Source organism: Mauremys reevesii, linkage group 3 (genome assembly GCF_016161935.1).
Source record: "Mauremys reevesii isolate NIE-2019 linkage group 3, ASM1616193v1, whole genome shotgun sequence".
Taxonomy (NCBI): domain Eukaryota; kingdom Metazoa; phylum Chordata; order Testudines; family Geoemydidae; genus Mauremys; species Mauremys reevesii.
Window position 1 is genome coordinate 66,983,271 of NC_052625.1, and position 28,000 is coordinate 67,011,270.

A 28,000-nucleotide genomic window follows, 5' to 3' on the forward strand; every position below is an offset into this window, starting at 1 on the left:
GCCTGAGCCCGGAACTACTGTTTGTTGCCCCCCCCTGACCTAGGGCTTGGGCTTAAATTACTGAACTGTTTACTCAGCCCCTGCCTGGGGGTCTGAGCCCTGAACTGTCGCTTGTTGCCCCCTGTAGTGAGGCGGCCTGGCAGGGGCGGCTCTAGGATTTCTGCCGCCCCAAGCACAGCGGCACGCCGCAGGGGGCGCTCTGGCGGTTGCCGGTCCCGTGGCTCCGGTGGACCTCCCGCAGACGTGCCTGTACAGGGTCCGCTGGTCCCGCGGCTCTGGTGGACCTCCCGCAGGCACGTCTGCGGGAGGTCCACCGGAGCCGCGGGACCAGCGGACCCTCCGCAGGCACGTCTGCGGGAGGTCCACCGGAGCCGCGGGACCAGCGGACCCTCCGCAGGCACGTCTGCGGGAGGTCCACCGGAGCCACCTGCCACCCTCCCGCGGGACGCCGCCCCAAACGCGCGCTTGGCGGACTGGGGTCTGGAGCCGGCCCTGCGGCCTGGCTCCCAGCCACACCTGAGACGGCCGAGCCCCCACACTTATCCCTTACAATTAGATATTGGGGTATCTAGCCTTTACAGCGAGGGCTGTTTTGTTGGTTTTACCTAAAACCCTAACTTGGCTATCAGTATTAGGCTTATAGGAAAAAGTTAGGCACAATCTTTACTATGAAGAGATCCCAATCTCTCTGTTGTAAAATCATTGTAATCCTGTCAGCGTGACTGGAAGCAGTTAACCCATCTCTCTTTCCTATTATTATGGTGATTCATCCAGTTTTGCAACTTCTAGTTCTCACGCAAACAGCAGCATGATTCTACATCGTCAACTCCCAGGTTGTTAAGAGATCACTTTACCTTAGGTGGAAACTTAACAGCAGGGGGTTAGGTAGATGAAAGTGTTATCATTCCACATGGAGGCTGAGGGGTTGAACAAGCACAATTTGTTTCCCCCCCTTATCCCACTAGCAGTTTCTGTTTACTTCTCCCATTACAATTCGTGCCAAAGAGAAGTGGAAGTTAAATGTAATCCTCAACACTGGCTGAAATCAGTTACAGTTCATGACCAAGAGTTCACACTAGGAACTTGTAATGCAAGACTTAGTTGTGATTTCCCTCATTGGTCAAGAGAGACAGGGTGAGGCAACAGATAAGCCAGTGAGTTCATATGGCAGAGTTCCTCATCAGCCTCCTCCCTCCTACCCTACAAAGAAAACTAGATATATGGTTTAAGGGCAGAGTCTGGCAAAAGGCAAAGCAAACTCCAACCATGGCTATGGACAGCCTTGTTAGGGAAATAGACAAAGTTCTTGATGCAGCTAAAGGGAAAAAACCTGAGGAGCTGCTGGTCACGTATAAGGGGGTGCTATACCCTAGTGGACTGTGTTGTGCTGAGACCTTCCAAGCACTGGACGTCATGGAAGTTAGAAAAGATGATGTGTTCCTAGTTGCTTATCCTAAATGTGGTAAGTCTGGATTTTTTTGGTGCAAAATTAAAAGAAAAAGTACTTAGATGTCAAATATGTGTGATTATTTTCTAAGAATGCAGAAAAGCACTGAAATTCAAATGCTACATGCAGTAAATCCTCATTTGTCACAGGGAAGCACTGTGCTAGTGAGCTGTGTGTTTTCCTCTTCTATAATTTCAGATGTGTGTTTAATCTAGCCATGACAGACATGCTTCTGGCTGTAGTAAATTAAATACAAAGAATCGTGCAAGATTATGGAGATCTTAAATACACAACTGTCAGGGTATTCTAAGCTCTTTGATTCCTATAGCTGCTGTAATTAATCTTTTTTGTGCATATGTACTGCATTATGGTGAAGGTGAAGATGAAGAGATGGGGTCAGTCCACAGAATTCAGAGCCAGATCAGAATCTGAACTGCCCCAAAACTTTGTTAATAGCACACTAATGGCAGGCTTGGAGCTGTACACAGGTATAAGGAGGCATGGTCCCCACCACTAGTTTAGAACAGACACAGGCAAGACAGTTCACACACAGGTCACGAAGGATGGGATTTTCAGAAGAAATCAGCGCTAGCCTAATTCTGCTCCCATTGTAGTCAATGGGTGTAAAGATAGGCCAATGCTAAGCACTTTTGAAAATCCCACTGTAAAAGATGGTATGAATTTGAGATGGGAATAGGATCCTACAAGGAAAGACATTATAGGAGATATGTTTTGAAGAGGGCTTTGAAGGAAGAAAGGAATTTACTTGATGCAGGAGAAAAGAAAGATTCTTCTGAGCAAACTGAAAAGGAATCTGATTGACTAACAGGTGATCTCCATTCAAGTTATATAGGAAATTTAACCAGAGTGTCTATAAAAAATAAATTATACTGTTGACCTTGCAGTATGTAGGCAGGAATGAGAAAGCACTTAAATTATAACTCCATTTACTAAATAAACTATTCTTGGAGCTGAAAGTTTTTTCTGGAAGAACCATAGGCTGAGCAATTGCAGAGACAGTTCATAGGCGATCCAGGTAAAATAAATTGAGAGATTTCCAATTTATTTATAGGGTTCTTATTCAGCCAAAATAACACAAATCAGGAATATCACATTCTCTTAATGTAGTTAACAGTAAACTGTAAAGAAACAGGAAAGGCCTCTCTCATACCTCCAAAGCGCACTGTCCTGGTGTTTGTTAGCAAAACCCAGTCTCCCCTTGTTGTAAAATAAATCAGCCCTCTTCTTTTTTATGAGTGTGAGCTTAATTAGGCTCCTGATTGCCTTGGCTGTGGGGGAGACTCCCAGCTGGGATACCAAAACCGATGATGGGATTTAACCTTCATGTTCCAACTCGTTGTCCTGCTTGGCAGAATCTCCCCCCTCATGCACCATTAGGTGAAGGGTGCAACAGCACCACTTTTGGGGGATACATGCCATTCAATACCCTTATCAAAGTTGTTCTCAGCCCAAGGCTGATGATTTTTTTCAGAACACTTGGTAACAGGTTGGTGTCTGTTTGGCTCAGATCCACAAAGGAGTGTAGATGCTCTAACTCCAGACATAGGCACCAAAGTCCTAGTTTTAGGCATCACTCCAATTTACAAATCCCCAGTGATAACTAAATGTACTCACCACCTACATTTTTGCTGTAAAAGTCTCCTAGACACTTATGTTTCTTCCTCTGGGCAAATACACTGATGCCTACCTCACACTTAAGCCCCACCAGAGGCAGATAGGCACTGTCCCAGCTATCTCATCTGTAGGGCCTGATCCAGTAGATGTACTCAGAGGCAGACTAACTCTGCACAAAATGACTTTGGGGAGGAGGAGTGGGACAGATTATGTTTTCCTAAAATATATGTTCTAGGAATTATCTGGGGGATGTTTATGTCCTGTTATACAGGAGTCGGAGATCAGACTAGATAATCACAATGGTCCCTTCTGGACCCTTGGAATCTATGAACCTTTAGCCTAGTGTTTAGATACTCACCTGGGATATGAGAGATTCCCAGATGAATTTCCTCCTCTTCCTGATGAGCCGAAGGGACTTGAACTGGGATCTCCCACCACTCATGATAGTACCCTTGAGGGGATCACATGATCGTTGGACAAAGCCCTTCCTCTCCCAGTAATACTCTTTTTTGCCACAGATAGCTACTCCTGAGCACAGCTTGTGCTCTACTTTTCCCTGTCAACCAAAAGGAAGCATATGTGTAGTAGCTGAGCTGACTGGGGCAATAGAGGAAGAACAGGTGGCAGTTTGAGGATGCTGCAGGGAAACCTCTTAGTCAGTTATCTTCACTTCTCTGTTCTTCAGTCTTGCAACGAAAATGCCCTCCTCCTTCCCCAGGAAGGAGAATTCTGTGTAGCAACAGGGTCTGAGCCACAATTGGTGCATCTACACTGCAGTAAAAGACCCACTGCACCAAGTCTCAGAGCCCAAGTAAATTGATTCAGGCTTGCAGGACTTGGGACACGGAGCTAAAAACAGCAGTATACTTAGGTTCCAACTTCCCCTCTTTCCGGAGGATGCTTGACCTCCCCACCTCAGTCTGCCTCCAGTCCTGCCCCAACTCTGCCCCTTCCCCCACACCCATTCCAACCCCTTCCCCAAATCCCTGCCCTGGCCCTGCCTCTTCCCCGCTTCCTTCCCTGAACACGCCACGTTCCTGGCAGAATGTGCAGAACAGCGCCACAGCTGTTTGGCGGTGGCTGGGTGGGAAACACTGGGAGGTGGGCAAAGGAGCGGGGACGTGGCGTGCTTAGGGGAGGAGGAGGTGGGGCGGGGGGTGAGAGGGAAGCTTAGCTGCTGGTGAGTGCAGAGCACCCACTAATTTTCCCCCCTGGGTGCTCCAGCCTTGGAGCACCCATGAAGTCGGCGCCTATGGCAATATAGATATCTGTGCTTGGGCTAGACCCAGGCTCTGAGACCTTCCCCCATTGTGGGGTTTCAGAGCTCAGGCTCCCCTGAACCCAGACATTTTAGCTCCACGAGCCTTACTCAGTTGATCTAGGCTGTGAGATTCAGTTGACCCAGGCTATGGGTGCCATATACTTACACTGTGTTCACAAGCTGTACGTAGCAGAAGCAGCAGCTTTAAAGTGCTTACAAGGGTTGCCATTATATGCACATAGGCAATGTAAATAAAGTACAGTTGTTCAGGGGATATGTAACTTAACTTATAATTGCCAAAGTACAGGATTTCGTTCTCACCCCCAATGTTGCATTAAAGAGACACACTCAATGTAAAAATCATACTTCTGTCTGAAAATTATGTACCTACAACTGTTACACGTTATATGGAACACCTACAAGTTATATGGAGGACTAGTATAATGACTCTTTAGAAAGTTAAGCTAGATATTTAACAGGCTACAGTTCTGAAATTCCTACTTGGCTCCTTCTAACAGTTATTTTGTGTTTCAGGAACGAATTGGATTCAACACATTTTAAATGACTTGACATCTGCAGTTTTAAAGAATAAGGAGGAGGTTCCACCAACAGAGCATATTCAAATGCTTGAATTTGGAGTTCCAGAAAAATTTCAGGTCAGCATGGACTAATTCATAAAGCTTATTTTTAGCATATAGTATTTTTTTAAATGTCTATTTTACAGTATCTCCTATAAGTACAAAACACATTACAGATAGGCTATACACTTCCACATCAAGTAATTTGAAGTTAATTCTCTCAATTACTTTTTGTATGTGGGAATATATTATAAAATATTAAAACACAGGAAACAAATGTGATTTGAAATGAAATTGACTTTTGTGTACTAAAAGAACAGAAATTAATTTTAACACTAATCTGGACCTCGTACTGCTGTATTAGAATTTCAAATGCTTAGTGTAAATTTTGAGTACAATATTTAAAAAATGTTTTGAAAAGAAAAGTTTAATGAAATCATTAGCTGATTATCCCTGATTTCTATCTATCCTAGTTTAAGGTGTGACTTTTCCAAGGTGAAGTTAAGCATATGCCTAAATCTTTGCAGGATCAAGGGAATGTGTGACTCTAACAGTGTATATGGCTCTGTGTGTGCGTGTGTGTAATGTTATCACTGCAAACCATGAGTAGTAACACCTGATGGACTGTTATTTTTCTTTAGGTGGTTTTATAAGTAATGCACAAGATTGGGAGTCAGAGTTAGGAGATCTCTAATCACAGTTCTGTGTCTGGCTTCAGGCGAGACATTTAATCTCTCCTTTTCAGTTTCCTCATTTGTAAAACAGAGATATTATTTGCTTTTGTCACAGAGGTGCTGTGAGACTTAATTCATTAGTGTTTGAAAATATTTAAGAACCTCAGTTAAGACATCATATAGGCTGATAGCAATGGAGCAAAACCTGAGTAAAATCTGAGACAGTGTTGCAGGACTAAGGGTATGTCTACATTGGCAAAGTTACAGTGCCAGCAGTTACAGCGCTGCTCAGAGAGCGCTGAAGGGGAACCGCTGTTGTGTATTCACACTGTCAGCTGCCTGCGTAACAGCATGTTCACACTTGCGGCACTTGCAGCGGTATTTGGAGCGGTGCACTCCGGGCAGCTATCCCACAGAGCATCTCTTCCTCTTCTACCCCTAAGAGTTATGGGAAGGCGGAGGGGGTCGCGGGGACTCTTGGGTTCTGTCCCAATGCATTGCTTTGCATCCCAGCAATCCTTGTGGTTCCGTCTGCATTTGGGACCATCTTTCAACTGTTTGTGTGCTGCACGCTCTGCCTCTTCGGTCTGCAGGAATGGATCCCCCACTGTTGACCAATATGCTGCTTGCTCTCACTAACATGTCATGAGTGGCAGTGGAGTTATTCCTTAACCTACAAAGGCAAGAGGAGTTTGACATTGATCTCGCCACGTGTAGTTCACGGAGGTGCTGATCACAGTGGAATGTTGCTTTTGGGCTCGAGAAACAAGCACTGAGTGGTGGGATCACATTGTCATGCATGTTTGGGATGACGAGCAGTGGCTGCAGAACTTTTGGATGAGGAAAGCCACGTTCATGGGATTGTGTGAAGAGCTTGCCCCAGCCCTGCAGTGCAAGGACACGAGAATGATAGCTGCCCTGCCGCTGAAGAAGTGTACTGCGTAGGTCGGACTGTGCACTGTGTAAGTCGGCTACGCCAGACTGCTACCGATCAGTCGCTAACCAATTCAGAGTGGGAAAGTTGATGGTTGGATTCGTGTTGACGGAAGTGTGAAGGGCCATTAACCACATCCTGCTCTGAAAGACCGTGACTCTGGGAAACGTGCGTGACATTGTGGATGGCTTTGCACAAATGGACTTCCCTAACTGCGGAGGGGCAATAGATGGCATGTATATTCCAATTCTGGCACAAGACCACCTAGCCACCGAGTACATTAATCGTAAGGGGTATTTCTCTATGGTTCTTCAGGTGCTTGTGGATCACCATGAGCGTTTCACGGACATTAATGCAGGCTGGTCCGGAAAGGTGCATGATGCACACACCTTTCAGAACACTGGTCTGTTCAGGAAGCTGCAAGCAGGGACTTTCTTCCCAGACCAGAAGATCACCATAGGGGAAATCAGAATGTTCATTGTGATCCTGGGAGACCCCGCCTACCCCTTAATGCTGTGGCCTATGAAGCCATACATGGGACACCTGGACAGCAGCAAGGAGCGATTCAACAACAGGCTGAGCAAGGGCAGAATGGCTATTGAGTGTGCTTTTGGCTGTTTAAAGGCCTGCTGGCCCTGCTTATATGGGAGGCTGGACCTGGCTGATGACAATATTCCTGTGCTTATAGCTACATGCAGTATGCTCCATAATATTTGTGAAGGGAAGGGTGAAAGCTTCACTCAGGGCTGGACCGCTGAGGCACAGTGCCTGGAGGCTGAATTTGAACAGCCAGAGACCAGGGCTAATAGTGCGCACAGCGCAGGGCCATAAGGATCAGGGATGTTTTGAGGCAGCAATTTGAAGCCAACAGCCGCTAATATTTGTTGCTATGCTTGGGAATGCTATGTTTGTAATTCTAGAAGGTGATTGTGATTGGTGCAGACACTGCACTATGAAGGTGTAAGAAAATTGTCTGTTGTTTTGCAGCGCTCGCTTTGCTTTCAGTTAATGGAATAAAGATTGCTTTATTCCATTAACTGAACCAAAAGAACCAAAACAATTCTTTTATTAAAAAACAGCCACCAGAGGGGGGAGAGAAACAAAAAACCACATCAGCACTATGGGGGGATGGGGGGAGGGAGGGTCCCAGGAGGAGATGGGGTCCCGAGATGGTTAAAGATTTGTGTATGTTCAGGTATCGTATCCAGTCTTCTCCTTTGGAGTACAGTGCAGCAAGTACTGTACTTCAGCAGGGCTAAACTGCAGAAGGACGGGTGTAGAGATCAGTGGGTACTGGGAGTCTGGAGGGCTGGACTGTGACAGGGGAGGAGTGGAATGCAGCAGGTACAGACTGGAGCCAGGAGGTTGATAAGAGTGTGTTGGCAATGTCTTGGGGTGCGCATAGGAAAGAGTTTTGTGACAGCAGCAGCAGGGGAGGGCGGGCGTGGGGCTGCTCGGTTTGCAGTGCTAGTAACGCCTAGAGTGTGTCTGCTTGACGCTCCATAAACTTTAAGACCTGCTTCGTTCTGGAGCTCCATGTTCTTTCAGTCGCTCTTCTGGCTGTCCCTCCACTCTTTCAATTCTTGTTTTTTCTGGCTGCGGAGCACATCATGACCTCACGCAGAAAGTCCTCTTCAGTTCTTCATGGCCACTTTCTAATTCTGCTCAGCTGTTCAGCTGGCGATAACAAGGAGGGAGGCTGGGCTTCCAAGGTCATATCTGTGAAGGCAAAATGCAACATTTTACAGAAGCAGTATTGTTTGCCCACTGATTTAAAACACAGCCACTATTCACATACCTGTCACTAACTGGCTGACCCCAGGCAAGCACACATGAGCCACAAGACCCCCACAATGGTGAGTAACTGCAGGGACAGAGGAAATCAGTGTTCAAGAACTGTACTGTACACTCGGCATGTGGCCCTTGATGAGAGCCAGCCCCGTAGGGGGCAGTCTTATAATCATTCTTGTCCCCACATTGTCCACAGGCGGTGTTCATTATGGAAGATATCTCACTGCTGAGAGTGAGCAGGGAATCAAGGGAGAGTCTTCTCCAAGACTGTGGCTTCCGCCCTGGCTCTCATGTGGCTCGCCTGTGTGCAGCAATAGTCCCCCCCGCCCCCCCAGGATGGCAGAGTGGTGTGGGAAAGTTACCCTTAGGGTACGTCTACACTACAAGACTATTTCGAATCAACTTAAGTCGAATTTGTGGAATCGACCTTATGAAGTCGAATTTCTGTATCCACACTAAGGACACTAATTCGACTTTGTGAGTCCACACTAACGGGGCCAGAGTCGACTTTGGAAGCGTTGCACTGTGGGAAGCTATCCCACAGTTCCCGCAGTCCCCACTGCCCATTGGAATGCTGGGTAGAGCCCCCAATGCCTGCTGGGGGGAAAAATGTGTCGAGGGTGGTTTTGGGTAACTGTTGTCATTCAACCGTCAATCACGCCCTCCCTCCCTGAAAGCGCCGGCGGGAAATCTGTTCACGCCCTTCTCTGGTCGGTTACAGCGCGGACGCCACAGCACTGCGAGCATGGAGCCCGCTGTGATCATCGCTGCACTTATGGCTGTTGTCAACTCCTCGCACCTTATTGTCCACCTCTTCCACAGTCAGCTGCTGAGAAATCGGGCGAGGAGGCTCCGGCAGCGCGGTGAGGAGAGTGGCGCAGACCTCTCACAAAGCAGGGTACTCCGCGCAGTGGAGATCATGGTGGCAATGGGTCATGTTCATGGTGTGGAACGGCGATTCTGGGCCCGGGAAACAAGCACGGACTGGTGGGACCGCATAGTGCTGCAGGTCTGGGATGAATCACAGTGGCTGCGAAACTTCAGGATGCGTAAGGGCACTTTCCTTGAACTCTGTGACTTGCTGGCCCCTGCCCTGAAGCGCCAGGACACCCGGATGCGAGCAGCCCTGACTGTGCAGAAGCGAATGGCCATAGCCCTCTGGAAACTTGCAACGCCAGACAGCTACCGGTCAGTAGCGAACCACTTTGGCGTGGGCAAATCTACCGTAGGGCTTTCAGTGATTCAAGTAGCCCACACAATCGTTGAGCAACTGCTCTCAAAAGTAGTGACTCTAGGAAATGTCGAGGTCGTCAGAAATGGCTTCGCCGCGATGGGATTCCCAAACTGCGGTGGGGCTATAGATGGGACTCACATCCCTATCCTGGGACCAGCCCACCAGGCCAGCCAGTACATTAACCGAAAGGGCTACTTTTCTATGGTGCTGCAAGCACTGGTGGACCATAGGGGACGTTTTACCAACATCTATGTCGGGTGGCCGGGCAAGGTTCATGACGCGCGTGTGTTCAGGAACTCTGGTCTGTTTAGACGCCTCCAGGCAGGTAGTTTCTTCCCGGACCACAAAATAACGGTTGGGGATGTGCAGATGCCTACAGTGATCCTCGGGGACCCAGCCTACCCGCTAATGCCCTGGCTCATGAAGCCCTATACAGGCGCCTTGGACAGTGAGAAGGAGCTCTTCAACTACCGGCTGAGCAAGTGCAGAATGGTGGTGGAGTGTGCTTTCGGACGTCTCAAGGGGAGATGGCGGAGCTTACTCACTCGCTCGGACATCAGCGAAAAAAATATCCCTGTTGTTATTGCAGCTTGCTGTGTGCTCCACAGTCTCTGTGAGAGCAAGGGGGAGACCTTTATGGTGGGATGGGAGGTTGAGGCAAATCACCTGGCTGCTGATTACGCTCAGCCAGACAGCCGTGCCGATAGAAGATCCCAGCGGGAAGCGCTGTGCATCCGGGAGGCTTTGAAAGCTAGGTTCCTCGGAGAGCAGGGTAACCTATGACTGTCCACTTGATTTACAGAGAAGCTGAACCTGAGCCTGTTTCAGTGACTGTTGACTTCGATCTGCGGTTACATACCCCGTTCTCCAGGTTTCCCCCCTTCCAACACACGTTTTAAAATAATAATCAGTGTTCAATTAACTTTAACAAAGTTTTCTTTAATTATGAATTCCTGTTCTAGGGTTGAAACATGGACGCAGACTGTGGTGGGTACGGTGTGCACTGATGTACAGACCGCTTCTACACTAGAGGAATGACAGGCTCCTGCTCCTACAGCGGTCTCTGGGGGGAGGACGGTTGCGGGTGGGTGTGCAGAAAGGGGTGGGTTTGCAGGAAGGGGTGAGGGGTGCCGTCTTTGGGACGGAGTTTGGATGCAGGCTCTGGGCTGGGGGTTGGGGCATAGGAAGGGGTGAAGGGTGTGTGGGAAGGGTGAGTATGTGTCCGTGGATGAGGGCTCTTGCTGGGGCTCAGGGCATCGGAGAGGCTCGTGGCTAGGGTGGAAGGGCATGGTAAGGGCAGCCTGCCTTGCCATTTGTGGATGGCAGGCGCTAGGACCCTGGGGCAGCATACACCTCCCAGACTGACCCTGGTGCCTAGTGACTGCAGTCTGTGTGTGTCCTGCTGTTGATCCTGCCCCCAAGTCTGTACCCTGGTAATGGAGGCTGTCCTATGCGATTAAAAAACCCCTCCCCCCTTCACACAAAGTCTTCTGACAAGATAAACGGGACGGAAACAGTGAATAACAACAAACCACTTTTAATACTCAACTACACAGTGCGGGGATGAAACTTGGATTTGGGACTGGGTGATGCAGGAAGGGAAGCACTTCTCAAAGTTTACGGCATCAGAGCACTGTGGTACATGAGCGCTCTGCTGGGGTGCTGTGCCAGTTTTCACGGCCCCTAGCGCCCCTCCTTCTTGTTATTTTGGGTGAGGGGGGGACAGGACTTTGTGGCGGGGGATTGCGGTTGCAGATACAGTGCAGGGGGGCTCTCTCCTCCTGCCTGCGGTCCTGCAGAACATCTACAAGGCACCGGAGTGTGTCCGTTTGCTCCCTCATTAGCCCAAGCAGGGTTTGAGTCGCCTGCTGGTCTTCCTGCCGCCACCTGTCCTCCCGTTCGATGTGTGAGCGCTGGTGGTGACATAGGGTCTCCCTCCACCGTCTCTGCTCAGCCGCCTCGGCTCTGGAGCAGGCCATCAGTTCCGAGAACATGTCATCCCTAGTCTTTTTCTTTCGCCGCCTAATCTGCGCCAGCCTCTGTGAGGGGGATGGCAGGGCAGTTCGTGAAAGAGCCGCAGCTGTGTAATGGGAAAAAGGAAGTGATTTCCTTGAAAAGATACATGTTTGCGAACACTGAACACAGTCTACTGAGTTTCTGTGAACAAGACCATACAGGGCACCTAGTCTCACGAGCTCTCAGGACAAGTTCGAGATTTCGGAATACGCTTTCAGTGGCTGCGGTCTTGCACCGGAGATCGGACAAGCGGGGCGGTACAGCTGAATCCGTTTATCAGCCAGGCCTGGTAAGCCCTAGACTATAGGCTGCTTAACAGTTAATGGATAGCTGTGCCCTCCCGCAGAAGGCAATCAGGAAAGCAGAAAGTCTGACCCCGTTCCAGCCCCTCGCAGCTGTGCCCGGGAAAGATCACTGTATGCTTTTCCTGTGTGGCCTCCAGCACGTGGCTGTTAAACGAAGGTCTTTGCTATGCAAAGTAAAACTCAAGCATTCACAGTAGTAACAGTACACTAATTGCCCTACTTAGATGCAGCAGTTGCCGAACGACATTACCCTGAGGCGGGTCACTCGGGCAGAGAGAGAGAGGATGCTGAGAGACTCCCTGCACAGACCAGGACCGTATGCAGCCATGCTGGTCGAGGCAATGATTCCTTTCTACTTGAGGATGGCCTGGCGTGGAAGAGTGTGCTTCCACGGGGCACCACATAAGACACCTCTCCCCAGGAACCTCCTGCGGAGGCTTTTCGAGTACCTGTACGATAGCTTCGTGGAACTGTCCCAAGAGGATTTCTGTTCAATCCCTATATGTGTGGACCTTCTTTTTATATAGTTTTATATGCACAACTTTTTAGCTAGTTTTTATATAGTATATATTCCTGTTCTTTAATAAAGAAATGTTTCCATGTTTATAATACTTACCGACTGATCCTTCCCCTGATTCTGAGTCCGTGTTAACGGCCAGGGAGGGTTGGTAGGGGATCTCTGTGAGGGTGATGAAGAGATCCTGGCTGTCGGGGAAAGCGGTATTGTAAGCGCTGTCGCCTGCGCCGTCCTCCACAAACCCTTCCTCATCTTCCCCATCGGCGAACAACGCCGAGGAACTGCCCGTCGACACTATGCCATCCTCAGAGTCCACTGTCACTGGTGGGGCAGTGGTGGCAGACCCACCTAGAATGGCATGCAGTGCCTCGTAGAAGCGGCATGTCTGGGGCTGGGCTCCGGAGCGTCCGTTTGCCGCTTTGATTTTATGGTAGCCTTGTCTCAGCTCCTTGACTTTCACACGGCACTGCGTTGCATCCCGGCTGTATCCTCTGTCTGTCATGGCTTTGGAGACCTTCTCGTAGTTCTTCGCATTCCGTTTGTTGGAGCGCCGCTCCGAAAGCACAGACTCATCGCCCCACACACCGATCAGATCCAAGACTTCCCGGTCAGTCCATGCTGGGGACCTCTTTCTATTCTGGGATTGCCTGGACTCCTCTGCTGGAGAGCTCTGCATCGTTGCCGGTGCTGCTGAGCTCGCCCCGATGTCCAACCAGGACATGAGATTCAAAGTGCCCAGACAGGAAAAGGAATTCAAATTTTCCCGGGTCGTTTCCTGTGTGGCTGGTCAGAGAATCCAAGCTTGGACTGCTGTCCAGAGCGTCAACAGAGTGGTGCAGTGTGGGATAGCTTCCGGAGCTAGTAAGTTCGATTTGTATCCACATCTAGCCTAATTCGACATAGCCATGTCGAATTTAGCGCTACTCCCCTCGTCGGGGTGGAGTACCGAATTCGAACTAAAGAGCCCTCTATGTCGAATTAAATGGCTTCCTGGTGTGGACGGGTGCACGGTTAATTCGAATTAGCGCTGCTAAATTCAAATTAAAGTCCTAGTGTAGACCAGGCCTTAGTGTGGCAAGAAATAAAAGCAGCTCTGCCAAAGAACCTGCAGCAGCAGATTGCCCAGTATTTCCATGAGAGTTTCCTGGAGATCTCTGAGGCAGATTCCCGTGAAGTGAGGGAGTCAATCAACACCCTGTTCCGCCGCTCAGACTAGGCATGTGATGGTACGTGCCTCATACAGACACAAGCCTGCTTTCTGCAACCTTCCTGCCCCCAGCAACTCACTTCAGCGATTCCAAAAATCAAAGCCACTTACCAGGGGCCTCTTCTCCTGTTTGAGCTTTGCCAAGATCCGACAGCTGTGACTGGCTAGCCTCCTCCAGGGTAGAGAAGAGCTCCAGTCTGCATGCATCTCTGACCTCTGAGTTGTCCTCTGCCTCTGGGTCCCCCTCCCCGTCCACATCCTCGTCCAAGATTTCTTCCTCCTGGCTCAGTCCACTCTTGACTGGCATGCGAGCCACTGAAATATCCACAGTGGCTTTCGCAGTGGAGATGGGGTCACCACCGAGTATCGCATCCAGCTCTTTGTAGAACTGGTAGCTTGTGGGTGCAGCACCAAAGCAGCAGTTTGCCTCCCACACCTTGTGGTAGGCGTTCTGCAGCTTCTTCACTTTGACGCTGCTCGGCAGTGTGTCCCGTCATGGCTCCTTTCTGTCATGCATCGTGAAATCTGTCCGTAGGTATCATAATTCCTACAGCTGGAGTGCAGCTGGGACTGGACAGCCTCCTCTCCCCAAATGCTGATGAGGTCCAGCAGCTCAGCGTTGCTCCAAGAGAGGAATCGCCTGGTGCGTGGAGCAGGCGTGATCACCTGGAAAGATGCACTGAGACCACTGCATGCGTCACCGAGCAAACAGGAAGGGGACTTTCAGAATTCCCAAGGAATTTAAGGGGTGGGGATGACGATTAGTTACCTGAGGGCAGGGCAGTAGAGTTCAAACTGATGAACAGAGAGGTGGGAACAGGCATTGTGGGACACCTCCCGGAGGCCAGTTGCAGCGCTGTAATTGACCAGGATGTCTGCACTGGCACCACAGCACTGTACCCCCAGTGCAGAAAGCTGTACGCCTCTCGTTGGGCTGTTCTTTTTTTTTTTTACAGCGCTGCAACTGCACAGTTTCTGCGCACTAAGTGGCTTGGCAGTGTGTACACCTCGGGAGTTACACTGCAGAAAGCTGCTTTACTGCGCAGAAACTTGCCTGTGTAGAAAAGGCCTAAGGGAAAATCCCTAAACAGGAGGATCTGGTGCACAACAGGAAAGCAGTGGCTACTACAAGATACAAGGGAGTAGCCAATATAGCCTGTTGTTTTCCAGTTTACTACATGAGAAAATTCACTGCTCATGTTTATCTCTGCCATGATCTACCCTGGCACTCTTGTCTACAGTGCAGAGGGTGTGGAGTCCCTCTGTGTTTGTGCCTGTGTTTTCTGCAGTGGCAGCCACTGGTGCATGGTCTTTTTCTTTTGCTTTAGGCCTAAATATTGCCACATAAAATGGCACAAAGGCTAGGCCTTTATTTTAATAATAATGAAATAACAGCAAGAACGATGCAAACAGCTTTCTTTATTTAACTCTCTGCCCTCCCTATGCTACCTGCTTTGGGATGGTTTTGAAATCTGATAAAAATGATAGTTTTGCAGAAATTAGGCTTTAATAACAGTACCATCTAGATGACATCATGAAGGACAAGAAGAACCAAGAAAAAAGACTACAATTTAACAATTACCAATAAAAATTCTTTCCATGCAAAATAGATGTTTAGAGCAAATGTATACATATTGTAAATTGTCAATATATTTGAGGTAGAAATGTTGTGGTTGCTTTTTTTTAACATGTACTTTTTGTTTTGATTTAGAAAATAAAAAGTTTTCCTTCACCACGTGTTTTTACCACACATCTCCATTATGATAATATTCCCAAGGCTGTTTTTGGGACTAAAGCAAAGGTAAGTGAGCATTTCAATAATGTTTGATATTATCCACTTTCTGAGCAACTCCCAGTTTTCCCGTTGCAGAAGTTCTCTATAGGATTGCCTGGAAAACAGGAACTCCATTTCACAAAAAAATTCAAGGTTTCAGCATTTGGTCTTGTTCAGCATTGGGATGTAACCAAGAACTTTTGAATTTTTTTGTGTGGAAAAACCAGAGATAAAGAGCAAGGACTTGAACCTGGGTCGCTGATGTTCCAGGTTAATGCTCTAACTCAGGGGTCCCCATCGCGGTGCCCGTGGGGGCATCTAAATGTGCCCGCATCCTAGCTGGCAGTGGAACATCTGCCGAAATGCCGCCGAATTTCAGCAGCATTTCAGCAGCGACGCTGAAATGCCACAGCAATTCAGCGGCATTTCGGCGGATGCTCCACCACCGCCACGGTCCTTCGTCTGGTGCCCTCCAGACGAAAAGGTTGGGGACCACTGCTCTAACTGTTGGGATTTTGGATATTCTGGGATGTGTGTGTATGCCTCTTTCTCCCTCCCTCTTTCTCTGCCATTTTAACCAGAAATTAATAAGTTTGGGGGGGAAACTTTTGGCCAGTCAGCATTTTCTGGTGAAAAAACATTTAACTGAAAAATTCCCGACCAACTCTAGTTCTCTGCTTGGCTTTTTCAGATCCCACAATCTGACATCTTTCACTATAACAGTGGAATTCAGTTTTTACTGATTGTTTGTAATTCACACAAAGAGGTCGAATCTTAGATCCCAGCCCTGCAAGGTGATCTGTATGGGATAGCCCTTATTGCTCCATGGAGGCTTCCCCCTCCCCCCCCCCCCCACCACAAAGCATAGGGGCTTCAAGCAGGTGTAAGATCTTCCCACGCAAATCAGTTTGCAGGATTTGGGCCTCACTTTCCAAATTTCAGTTCCTGTAAGAGCTGATATGTTTTTAATGCAGGACCCTTGAGATCAAAGGTTACCTTAAAATACAAAAGACTCATTTGCCTTTGCTGTTTTAAAAGGTACTGGTGGTATTTCGAAATCCAAAAGATGCAGCTGTATCCTATTACCACTTCTACAACAAAAATCCTGGGCTTCCAAATGTCAGCTCCTGGGATGAGTTCTTTCAGAAGTTCATGAGTGGAGAAGGTACAGTTATTAGATCTTTATAAATGCCACTGAGAAACATTACAAACACTCTAGTACAATGTTCTCAACTCTTCTTTGGTCTGCAGTCCAGAAAGGAAATCTGGGATAATCGTATTAAAATTAATCTGAGATGGATTCAAATTAAAGATCTGGGTTGGGGAGGCTGGGGACCTGGTGCTGAGGAGTTGAAGGTGCTTCTTTCTTCTTCAACCCTGAGCAATGTTCAGCACTGTGAGTATTGCTGTGGAGACATTCAAATGGTCAGGTTGGGGCAATATGCAGGAATTCTACTTCATTCTAGCACACAAAGGGTAAACTGGAGCTTTCCTTTTCTTTCTGCAAGGCAGTATCCTTCTTGTGATTTTTGCATCTTAACAACTGGATTTATGAGTGAGCCGCTCCCCCTTTGTTCTCAGCTCCTTTTTTCTCTTGCTTTCATTTGCATCTCATAGCAGGGGTACACATTTTAGATAAACTCAAAATAAAGGTTTGGGGTAAAAATTTTTAAAAGTATAGTGACTTAGGAGTCTAACTCTCATTGACTTTCAGTGAGACTGATCACCAAATGGCCATATTTTTAAAGGTATATAAGTGCCTAAAGATGTAGATAGATGCCTAGTGAGATTTCTAAAAACACCTAGGTACCTAATTCCTATAGACTTCAAGCACTTTTGAAGGCACATTCCACCAGGCACCTATCAATCACTTCTGAAAATGGGATTTAGGTTTTCTAAGTCTCTTAGGCACTTTTGAAAATTTGGCTGTTTATTTATTATTGAGTAGAGGTTTGAACTACAACTGAACTAGATCAGTCCCTTTCTATAAACTGAAGAACCATGTATTTCAAGTGAAGTTCTCGTGTAAAGGGGAAAAAGAGACTGTAAAAATGGCATAGTGGATTTTGTGCACATCTCTTTATTACTTCCAGATCAGAAGTGCTAGGCTTATAAATAAATAACATTTTATGTAACTGCCAGCTCCTCAAATTCCTTCTGGGATTTGTGAATCAGGTTGGGCTCTTACCTTTTTCAACACCGCCGCCAGCGATAAGGACTCTGCAGGCCAGACTGTACTCCTAGTAACATCTGTACAACCCCACTGGCCTGTCATTCCAATTTGGCAAGCTATTTTCATGATGATGATGATGATGCACAAGATGGAATAGATTCTAGCTTGTACTCTCCTAACTGTGCTGAAGTGGCAGAGTTAAAAGGAGTGAAAAGCATTAAAGATGCTTTTTATTTCCTAAAGTAAGCAGAGAGAGCACTGTATACACTCAGGGAAACAAGACCTGTTTAGTAAGAGGGTGCCTTGTTTTACGTACTCATTTTGCAGAGAACTGCATTTTAGCAAAATATTGAGCCAACCCCTGTGTCATACTAGCTGCTCAGACACTGAGGTGCATTTCAGGGATTTTGAGAAGCTGCTGACAGTACAATAAAGTGTCTATGTACAATATAAGCAACGTCTCTTTATTTCACCCCTTTTTGTGCAGTTCTGTCATGAAAGAGGCCAAAAATCAGCTGGATCTGGCCAGCTGAGAAATCCCCTGATGTAGGAGAGCTCTCCATGGACACGAAGCTGACATACTTGATTCTTGTACTATTCTGCCGCTATAACCGGCACAGGGGGCGTGTCAAGAGACTAACCTTAATTGATGAATAGTTCCTTGGGGACCTTGCCACTTACCGTAGCTTAGAGTAGTCTCTAGGCTGCTTGAAGTTAGCTTGGAGCCAGGTCTGAGCTGGGCAGGGAATCAGGGAACCATAACCATAAGCTTCCTGAAAGCCCCTGCAGCAAAAGGAGGAAATTTAATACAGCAAAGAATCTGTGTCATATTCTAGTAAACAATTATTGGAAAATAAAGTATACTTGTAGAAACTAATTGATAATATTTTGTAAGGGCCTACCCCTGCAAACACTTAGGCATATGAGTAAAATTTACTCACGTTAATAATCTCACTAAAGTAAAGAAAATTATTCATATGGTGAATGTTTGCAGGACTTAATCTGTGTTGTTGGGGTTATTTTTTAACTTCACCATTTCATAAGTGCAATGTTTGCCTGGTTATGTGATAGATTGAATATACAGACATGGCTGTGTTACTGATTACTACAAAATGTATTCAAGAATTAATTTATTGTAAACAGATTTTTTTTAAAAAACTTATCATGTAGAAACTGTATAGCTTGATTATAAAAAAAATAGTTGGAAGAAGAAAGTGAAAAGTCAAGTCTGGAGTGAATGACTTCCAAAATACTATCTGTCAAAAAAAAAAAAAAAAAAAGAACTAAAGTACAGAGAAGGATACAAACAGAACTGAAGGATTAGAAGATCTAAGCTCTCCAGGACTTTATATTGAAGTTAGCCTGGACATTTCATCTTGGGGCCATTTAAATATACTTTAAATCAGGGTTCTCAAAGTCCCAGCCCACAGGCCAGCTGCGGCCCAAGAACTTCCCCAGTGCGGCCCGCTGGGCTCCAGCAATTTTGGAGCCAGGTCTCTCCCTTGGCCCCGCCTGCCGTCCCTGGGCGCTCCTCCCACCACGTGTCCCCCCGAATGATTTAAAATGGCCTGGGGCCCTGCCCACCACCAGCAGTGCAGCGGAGCTGAGTGGCTTCCTGAGCTCACTCCACATGGCTGCCAGCCCCTCCCTGTGGCCCCGGGACAGGGCTGTGCCTCCGCACGCTGCCCCTGCCCCGAGTGCCCCTGCAGCCAATGGGAAGCTGCGGGGGTGGTGCCTGGGGGCAGCAGCGTGCGGAGGCCCCCCACCCCGCCTTGGAGCCCCAGGTAAGTGCCGCACCCCCCAACCCTGTCCCAGAGCCTGCACCCCCACCCCTTCCCTACCCCCCCGCCCTCCCCCAAACTGCCTCCCAGAGCCTGCACCTCCTCCCCATACCCCCCAGGCCCCAAACTCCCTCTCAAAGCCCGCACCTGCTCCCCATACCTCCTCCCCAAACTGCCTCCCAGAGCCTACACCCCCCATTCCGATACACCCCCTCCCGCCTCCAAACTCCCTCCCGGTGCCTGAAACCCCACCCCCTGTCCCAGCCCCCAAACTCCATTCCAGAGCTTGCACCCCAGACCCCTTCCCCCACCCAAACTCCCTCCCAAAGCCCAACCTCTCACCCCTTCTGCACCCAAACTCCCTACCAGAGCCTGCACCCTGCACTCCAATCCCCTACCACAGACCTCCTCCCCTACCCAAACTCCCTCCCAGAGCCTTAGGTAGGTGGGTGGTGGAGTTGGGGTGGATGGGTTCTGGGCGGCATGAGTGACATTATTGGCCCGCTGGGAGGATTTGAGCACTGGAACTGACCCTAAGGTAAATTGAGTTTGAGACCCCTGCTTTAAATTATCTTCTGTTTTTTGACCTGTCTTAACTTCATTTTAGTCTGCTGGAGCTCATATTTTGACCATGCTCTTGCCTGGAACAAACACATGGATGAGGAGAATATCATGATCATCACATATGAAGAAATGAAAGAGGTAAATTTGTGTAGAAATTTAAAAATGGAAAAGACTTATTAGGTCATGTACTCAATTCTGATACAGAATTGCTCCCTTCAGTATATTCTCAAGCATCTTGTCCCATCCAGTTTTCATTTTGTCCCAGGCAAAACCTTATTGTGCAAAGACCAGGTATATGATGTTGCAGCCTGTTTTCCCACTGGCTACTAGCCCTTCTATCTGCAGCCCAATTCCCTTCTCAAGCATGAAAGCCTTGATGCTGCAACATTAAGCACATGCATGAGAGTGGTCCCATTGACTTCAGTGAGACTGTTCACATGCTTAAAGTTAAGCATGTCCATGTTTGCAGTTTGAGGATCTTAAACGGTAAATTAAATAATGCCAGTGGTTATATAGAACAATACTAATTGATGCAGCTAGATAAATGTTATCAGTAGTAATTAATACTAAAAGAAAGAGATCCATGCAGAAGATTGAGAGCATTCACTTAACACATTGCCATTTGGGCAAGGGAGGCACATTCCAAAATCTTATCAAAAGTAACCACCATTCCTGCAGCCTCCTGCTGCTGAACTTAATATATTCCTTTAATGTTCTGCCCTTTGTATGGATGAGAATATTATCAACTACATTCATTTGACAAGATAGAGGGAAAATGTCTGACCTTTGCTTTAACTCAGACATAACTCTATCACATTCTTGTTTTTCAGAACTTACTTGGAGGAGTGAAACAAATAGCTGAATTTTTGGGGTTCTCTCTGCCTGAGGAGAAGATTCAGTCTATTGCAGAGAATGCCACATTCGAATCAATGAGCAATAAATCCCAAGAAACACATGGCAAATTTGGTCCCATCATTTTCAGAAAAGGTACATTTATACAGAGTGATGATAATCACAGAGTTTAGAGCAGGTATCCAAATTGGTCATGGGAGCTAATTAACATTTAAAAGGCTTGATAAGATACATGACTGTTGTGACCTTTTCAGGAGCTCCCAAAGCAGAATTAATGTGTTTAATTCATAGCTGATAATGAATTATCTTCTCTTGAAAGTGGACATCCCTAGCTAGATGATCACTCAGGCACTGAATGCTGTTCTTTCAAAATATTAGCTCTGTGGAAAATCCCTTGGTTGTAAAAGGTGCATGCATCTATACCTGCAAAATGTAGTGCCTCATATTGATTTGAAATGTGGCAATAAGTTCAGTCATTCCAACTGTTTGTGTCAGCATTTCATTGTTATCTACCTCTACTTGACATGTGATCTTATATTCCTGGAAGTAGTTATTAGTTTATGTCATTGTTCTTTTGCAGGTACTGTTGGAGATTGGAAGAATCAGTTCACTGAGGCTCAAAGCCAAGAAATGGATGCCAAATTTGAAGAATGTTTAGCAGGAACAAAACTGGGAGCCAGGCTAAAATATGATAAATACTGCAAATACTAAATCTTTGAATATCAGAATGACATTAGCATTTACTCAGAAACATCATCTATTTTACTACCTTTTGTTTGAGAATGCAGAGGTTAAAATAATTAGACTTTCACGCAAGGATTTGCACAAAAAAAAACAACAAACAACCAGGAGAGAGCTCTCCTGCTGCCAAAAATTTCACCCCCAACAAGCGGCAGCAGCTTTGTTGGTAGGAGAGCGCTCCTGCCGACAAAGCGCTGTTCACACCGGCACTTTTCGTTGGTAAAACTTTTGTCGTTCGGGGGTATGTGTGTTTTTTTAACACCCCTGCACAACAAAAGTATTGCCAAGGAAGTTCCAATGTAGACACAGCTAAGATATACCTTGTGCTTCTGCCATGAGGCAGCTTGATAACATTGCCAAACCACCATAGTCATCTATTTTAACTGAGTCCACAGTCTGTTGACTCGTGCCGTACAATACTTACATTGGCGAGATTGTGTAACCAATGAGTTTCCAAAATTCTTCTCAAACAAAGCTGGTTAAATGCATTCATCTTTCTGTTTGTGTATTCCAACATCTGCTGCATTTTTGACATGTACAGTAGTGTCGGAAGGATAATAGCATTGTACAATCTCATTTCAGTGTGTAGATGTCTCCTCTTACTTTTCCAGGTCTTTGACAAATGAGAAAATTATTCACTTGCTTTGCCAATTCTTTCCTTCACTTCTTTAGTAAGCTAGCCATTAGAAGATATTGTACTTCCAAGATAAACAGTCATCAACTCTTCTGTATTTTTCCCCATCAATTACACATCTGCCATTGTTGACAGTATTATCTCCTATCTACATAATCTTAGACTTCTGCATACAGATACCAAGTCCCACTTAGGCAGCTTCTGCTTTTATGCTCATAACAAATCTTTTCATTCCATCCATGCTGGTGTCCAGTATGACTGTCATCTGTTAAATCTAGGTTCTCCAGCTTATCTCTTGCTCAAAGAACAGCAATATCCTCAGCAACAACCATCACTCTTCTCACAAAAAGGAAGTTCAGAAGAGAAGTGGGGATAGTATGCAACCTTGCATTACATCAATAATAATCTTAAATCATTTCATTTCTTTGCTAATTTGATAAAAACTTTGTAGGCCAAGTCTGCAGACAGCACCAGGACAGACAGTAATCTATTCTGAAATGTCTCCGGATCTTCCAAAGGGCTTCTCTGTGGACACTATCAAATCCTTTAATGAAATCAATGCAATTTACCAGCAGAAAGCAGTTTTATTCTAAGCCTTTCTCAATAAGTCTTCTCAAGGTGAAAAATCTGATTTGAACATAACTCCTTATTGAAATCTAGCCTGTTCTTCCCTGAATACTTTTTCAACAATCATTTCATCCTATTCAAAATGATAATGCAAAACACTTTTTTCAGGTACAGATAGGAGTGTCGCTCTTCTCCAGTTATCACAAATAAACTGGTTCCCCTTTTCAGGGATTATACAGATAACGCCTCTTCGCCAATCTTTAGAATAGATCTACTTTTCCCAAACCATTCTGTACAACCTTCACATGTAATTCAAATCACTTTTTTTTCAGCTTTTAACATTTCAGCATCTGTTTTATTATAGCCTGGTGCTTTACCACTCTTCAGTTGGTTTATGGCCTCAGTTATTTCTTCAAAGATGATTACTTCTAGCGATTATAGGTAAATCCACTATTTCTTCACATCTATCAGTGTACGTTTGTGGTTCTGGCTGGCTGAACACAAATTAGAAATGTTCCATCCACCATGCTCCTTGTCATTCCTCTGTGGTTTAAAATCCTACCATCTCATGTCTTCACAATGCCACAATTGTTTGAAAATTGTGATGTCAGTCATTTAGATACTAGAAAAAGTTTTCTGTACACGTCCTTAGCTTGTCAACTTGTTTGCTATTGTCTTGTTCCTGCTGAATTCTCTTCTTGAATTCTTTCCTCTCTCCAACAAGTCTCCATGTATTTGATTGGAGCCCCTTTGCTTTCTTAGGCCTTCTCATTCCCACTGTAATCCTGGCTGCATCCACATGCACTTCTTTGAAAAGCTGCCATTGTTCTTCTGTCATTGGTCAGTGTATGTAACTCTTCGAATCTGTTGTTCATCTGCAGCTTGAAATGCACCTTTACTGCTGGATGTGCTAACTTTCTAGTATCATACATACCCTCTGCCTTGCCTGGTGCTGCCTTCTTTATTTTTATTTGGATCATCACAATAACAAGATGGCAGTCTAGGGTGACCAGACGTCCTGATTTTATCGGGACTGTCCCGATATTTGCTTGTTTGTCCCGCGTCCCGACCAATGTTAGGTCGGGACACTGGACAAACAAGCAAAGGCTCCGGAGCCCAGAAGGGCTCGCGCCCTCCCCCGCCCTGACTCTACCCCCTCCTTCCCCCATTGGCTCCCTCCCCAAATCCCCGCCTCTTGCCAAGCATGCCATGCCCAGGAGACGCAGGGGAGTGCGGGGCTGGGGTGAGTGTGAGTCTGGCCTGGCCCCGAGCAGGCAGGACTCGGTACCTGAAGGGAGAGTAGGGGGGCGGCCCGCGGAGCCAGGCGGCGGCTGTTCTCCCCACCTGGGCAGCAGGACTCGGGAGCAGCCGCTGCTGCAGCTCCCACTGCCACGGGGGGAGGAAGCGGCCAAGCATGTGGTGCTCAGCGGCTGCGGCTTTGGCGCCCGGGCCAGAACCCCCCGAGCCCAGGCCTGCTGCAGGGACCCAGCAGCGCGCATGCTGCGCCCAGCCCCTGGCCAGTCGTGTCTGGGCTGGCTGCCCGGCTGGTGCAATCCCGCAGCGGAGGCATCGGCAGCCCAGCCCCATTCGTTCTCCTGCGGGACCCAAGCGGGATGTGGGGGCTGGGGCCTGCTGCCCCCACTCCGGGCCGCCCGCGGGATTGCACCAGCTGGGCAGCCAGCCCAGACGCAACTGGCCAGGGGCTGGGTGCGCGCTGGGTCCCCGCAGCAGGCCCGGGCTTGGGGGGTTAATGGGTGCTAGAGCCGCAGCCGCCAAGCTTGGCCAGCGGCCGCTTCCTCCCCCCGCGGCAGTGGGAGCTGCAGCAGCGGCTGCTCCCAAGTCTCGCTGCCCAGGTGGGGAGAACAACCGCCGCCTGGACCTGCAGGCCGCCTCCTACTCTCCCTCCAGGTACCGTGCCCGAGTCCTGCCTGCTTGGGGCCAGGCCAGACTCACACTCACCCCAGCCCCGCGCTCCCCTGAGTCTCCCGGGCCTCCCTCCAGCGCTTGCAGAGGGAGGAGGAATCGGGGGTGGGGGATTTTTTTTTTTTTTGCTCTGCCGCCATTTTTTCCCCCTCTGTCCCTGTCTCCCCCTCCCCCCCCCCCATCCCGATATTTGACCTGGGTGATCTGGTCACCCTATGACAGTCACTTCCAACATCAGCACTCTTATACTGTTGGAAGCTTGGGTGTGATCTTTTCCAGCTCCAATTAATGGCAACGTAGTCTAGCTGAGGGGAAGTCGATTATTTTTTGTCAAGGTATAATCAAGATCTGGACTCTAGAGAAGATAATAAAAATAACAACAACAAGTAAATAAAAAGATATCGGGGTCTGTTCAAAAGCATCTGGTGCTGCGGTCCACCTGTTGACTACCCCAGTCTAGCTATTTCTGGATGAAGCCATCATTTGATCTCCATGTCAGTTTTGACTTTCCTTTGGGGCAACATTATTTCCACACATCTGTATGGGTGCAAGAGGTATTTGGCTGAATATGTAGAACACATGAATGGTATGCTAGAGTGCCTATGACTGTTTCAGTTTATTTTTTTTTCATAATCTGTTGTTAATTCAGGTTGGTTCCTGTTCCAGATCCAAATTTTCTGAAAGTCCAAGGTTCTTGAGCATCCTGGGGTCTTGCTTTGGACTCATGTCTCATCTTCAGTCGTTAATTTGGTCATCTGTATATCCTATATTCTTTGAGGCCTTGTATGAAATTCTTGTAGAGTCCATTGATTTGATGATAAATCATCCTGGCAGAAGGTTAACAGGAGAATGCATCAAGGGGTTTTGTACTAGATCCAGTGGTGTTTAATATAATTATTAATGATCAGGAAAGATGAGTGAGTAATGAGGTAGTTAATTTGCAGATTGAACTAAGTTATTGATGTTAATGAAGACCAGAGAGGACCGTGAGGAATTTCAGAGACATTTAAACATGCTAGGTGAGGGGGAAAATGAAGTTTAATATTGATAAATGCAAAGTAATGCACACAGGAAGGAAAAATTTAAACTAGTCACACACATTACAAAGTTCTTAATTGCATTAATGCAGGACAGGGACCTGGGTGTCATTCTAGACTGCTCAGTGAAGACTGCTGCTGAATGTGCAGGTGTTTTTATTTAAAAAAAAAGGCAAATATGAGGACATGTATGCAATGAAATGGAGAATAATATGGAAAATATTATAATGCCCTTATATAAATCAGTTGTGCAGCCTCATTTGGAATATTATGTGCAATACTGGTTGCCCTGTCTCAAAAGAACATATTGTGGAATTAGAAGGGATTCAGCAAAGAGTGCAAATGATGATTAAGGACATGTAAAATCTTATCTGAAGAGACTGGAAAGGTTGGGATTGTTTACCTCAGTATATCAAATAATGAATGGCCTAAAGATGGGAGACCTGGACCTTCTCTTCAAGCTGTCCTGCCATGCATGGCTCAAGAGTGTGAATACCACCCTCTGGGCAGACTGTTAAGAAGCAGGGCACAAACCCCAAATTGGTTGGGAGTTTTATACTTCGATTTCACCAACCAATTATCAAGTATACACTCCTCAGGCACTATAACAGCCTTAACATGGAGTCACAGACAGGATGCCGATATATGTTGCAATCCAGGTAAGCTTATATTTGTGATAGATGGTCCCCTTACACCAAAGATCACAGCAATATTCATACATGCATCCGATGAAGTGGGCTGTAGCCCACGAAAGCTCATGCTCAAATAAATTTGTTAGCCTCTAAGGTGCCACAAGTACTCCTGTTCTTTTTGTGGATACAGACTAACACGGCTGATACTCTGAAACCTAGCAATATTCATGTTACTCCCAGTCCCAAAGGACCAGTCACTTACCCCAGATCAATTGCACCTTAGATCTTACACCGAAGACAAAGCTTGTAGGCAGTGCTATAGTAAACTATCTCAAGATTTATTATATAAGAAAAGGAAATGAGTTATTTACAAGGTTAAAGCAGGTAAACTGATTATACGCATAAATGAGTTACAATCTTAAATTCCAATAAGTAATAGAATCATCTAGAATAAGCAAGCTCTGTGGGTACATCTACCCTAGAATAGAAGATCCATGCCATGATCACAGCAGGCTTCGGACAGCTGACTGGGGCTTGGGCTGCAGGATTAAAATTGCTGTGTAGACGATCAGGCTTGGGGTAGAGCCAGAGTTCTAGGACCCTTCCCCATCATAGAATTATTGTATTATAAACACACATGCTTAATTATTACCTTACAATATGGACTACAGATGTTATACATTAGATTAATGAATGCAGCGATTTACCACTGTTCAATAAAGTCTAAACACTATGCACATTTTAATAACTCTAATATGTATTTTAACAATACTAACACACAGGCAAACCAGAGCAATTCCGGCTATGTTCTGATCAGTATCCAAGTGAGGCATGGGGACCTTGGCATGAGCTGACACCTGGTTTGCTAGCTTCTGTTTCCCTGTCTCATAAGAAAAGGACAGTGGGAAATTCAATGAAATGAAAAGGTAAAAAATTCAAAACTGATCAAAGGAAATCGTTTTTCACACAATGCATGCTTAGATTGTAGAACTTGCTGCCACTTGAAGTAGTTGACATCCCCACACCAGCTAGTAAAGCATTCAACGTATTTAATGAAATGCCAAGTGAACAGGCTTTGAAATATGCTGAATTTAAAAAGGGTGTATTACAAAGTGTATAGAATGAAATTTAGATGTCTCAAAATGCATGACAAAAAGAGTTACAGAAAATACTCGTATAAATGTGATTTGATGAAAAAATGGGCGAAGGGGAAAGGGGCAGAGAATTATGATCAGTTGTTTGATCTTTTTGCACAAGAACAATTCCTGAGCATATTTTCTGAAGAAATCAGACAAGCTCTTTGTGGTAAACCCCTGGATTGGTTCAAAAAGCTGTGGCTCTTGCTGACATATATATTATAAGCTAAAGCATCCAGTGACCTCAACCACAGAGGGAAGGAACTCAGTGTTAAGGTGGGGCCCTGTTTTGTCCCTGGGAAAAGAGAGGGTGGGTGGGAGTGCAGGGACTCCCCTCCCCAGGGGAATCTCACTTGCAGACTCCCTGTACAGGAGAATAGTTCAAGAATGTGTTTCACCTGTGATTCTACTGAGTGCCTGAGGAAAGAGAAGTTAAGCCCACACCCTGTCCAACCTGTTCTTAATATATTTTTATTGGGAGTGGACTACAGCCACTCTGATTGAATTGGCCCTGTCAACATTGGTAAGGTAACTCCCTTCTCTTCATGTGTCGGCATAATAATGCCTGCATCTGTTATTTTCACTCC

The 28,000-nt window shown here is 46.6% G+C and overlaps 1 protein-coding gene across 1 annotated transcript; it reads left to right on the plus strand.

Annotated features, from left to right (window-relative positions):
• The first annotated feature begins 995 nt into the window (after positions 1–995).
• LOC120400196 (sulfotransferase 6B1-like) lies at positions 996–23,680 on the plus strand. Its single transcript, XM_039528605.1, has 7 exons — positions 996–1,462; positions 4,878–4,999; positions 15,311–15,400; positions 16,412–16,538; positions 19,935–20,029; positions 20,722–20,878; positions 21,324–23,680. The coding sequence occupies exons 1-7, from the start codon at positions 1,165–1,167 to the stop codon at positions 21,452–21,454; spliced, it is 1,020 nt and encodes a 339-aa protein (XP_039384539.1). The 5' UTR covers positions 996–1,164; the 3' UTR covers positions 21,455–23,680.
• Positions 23,681–28,000: the final 4,320 nt, after the last annotated feature.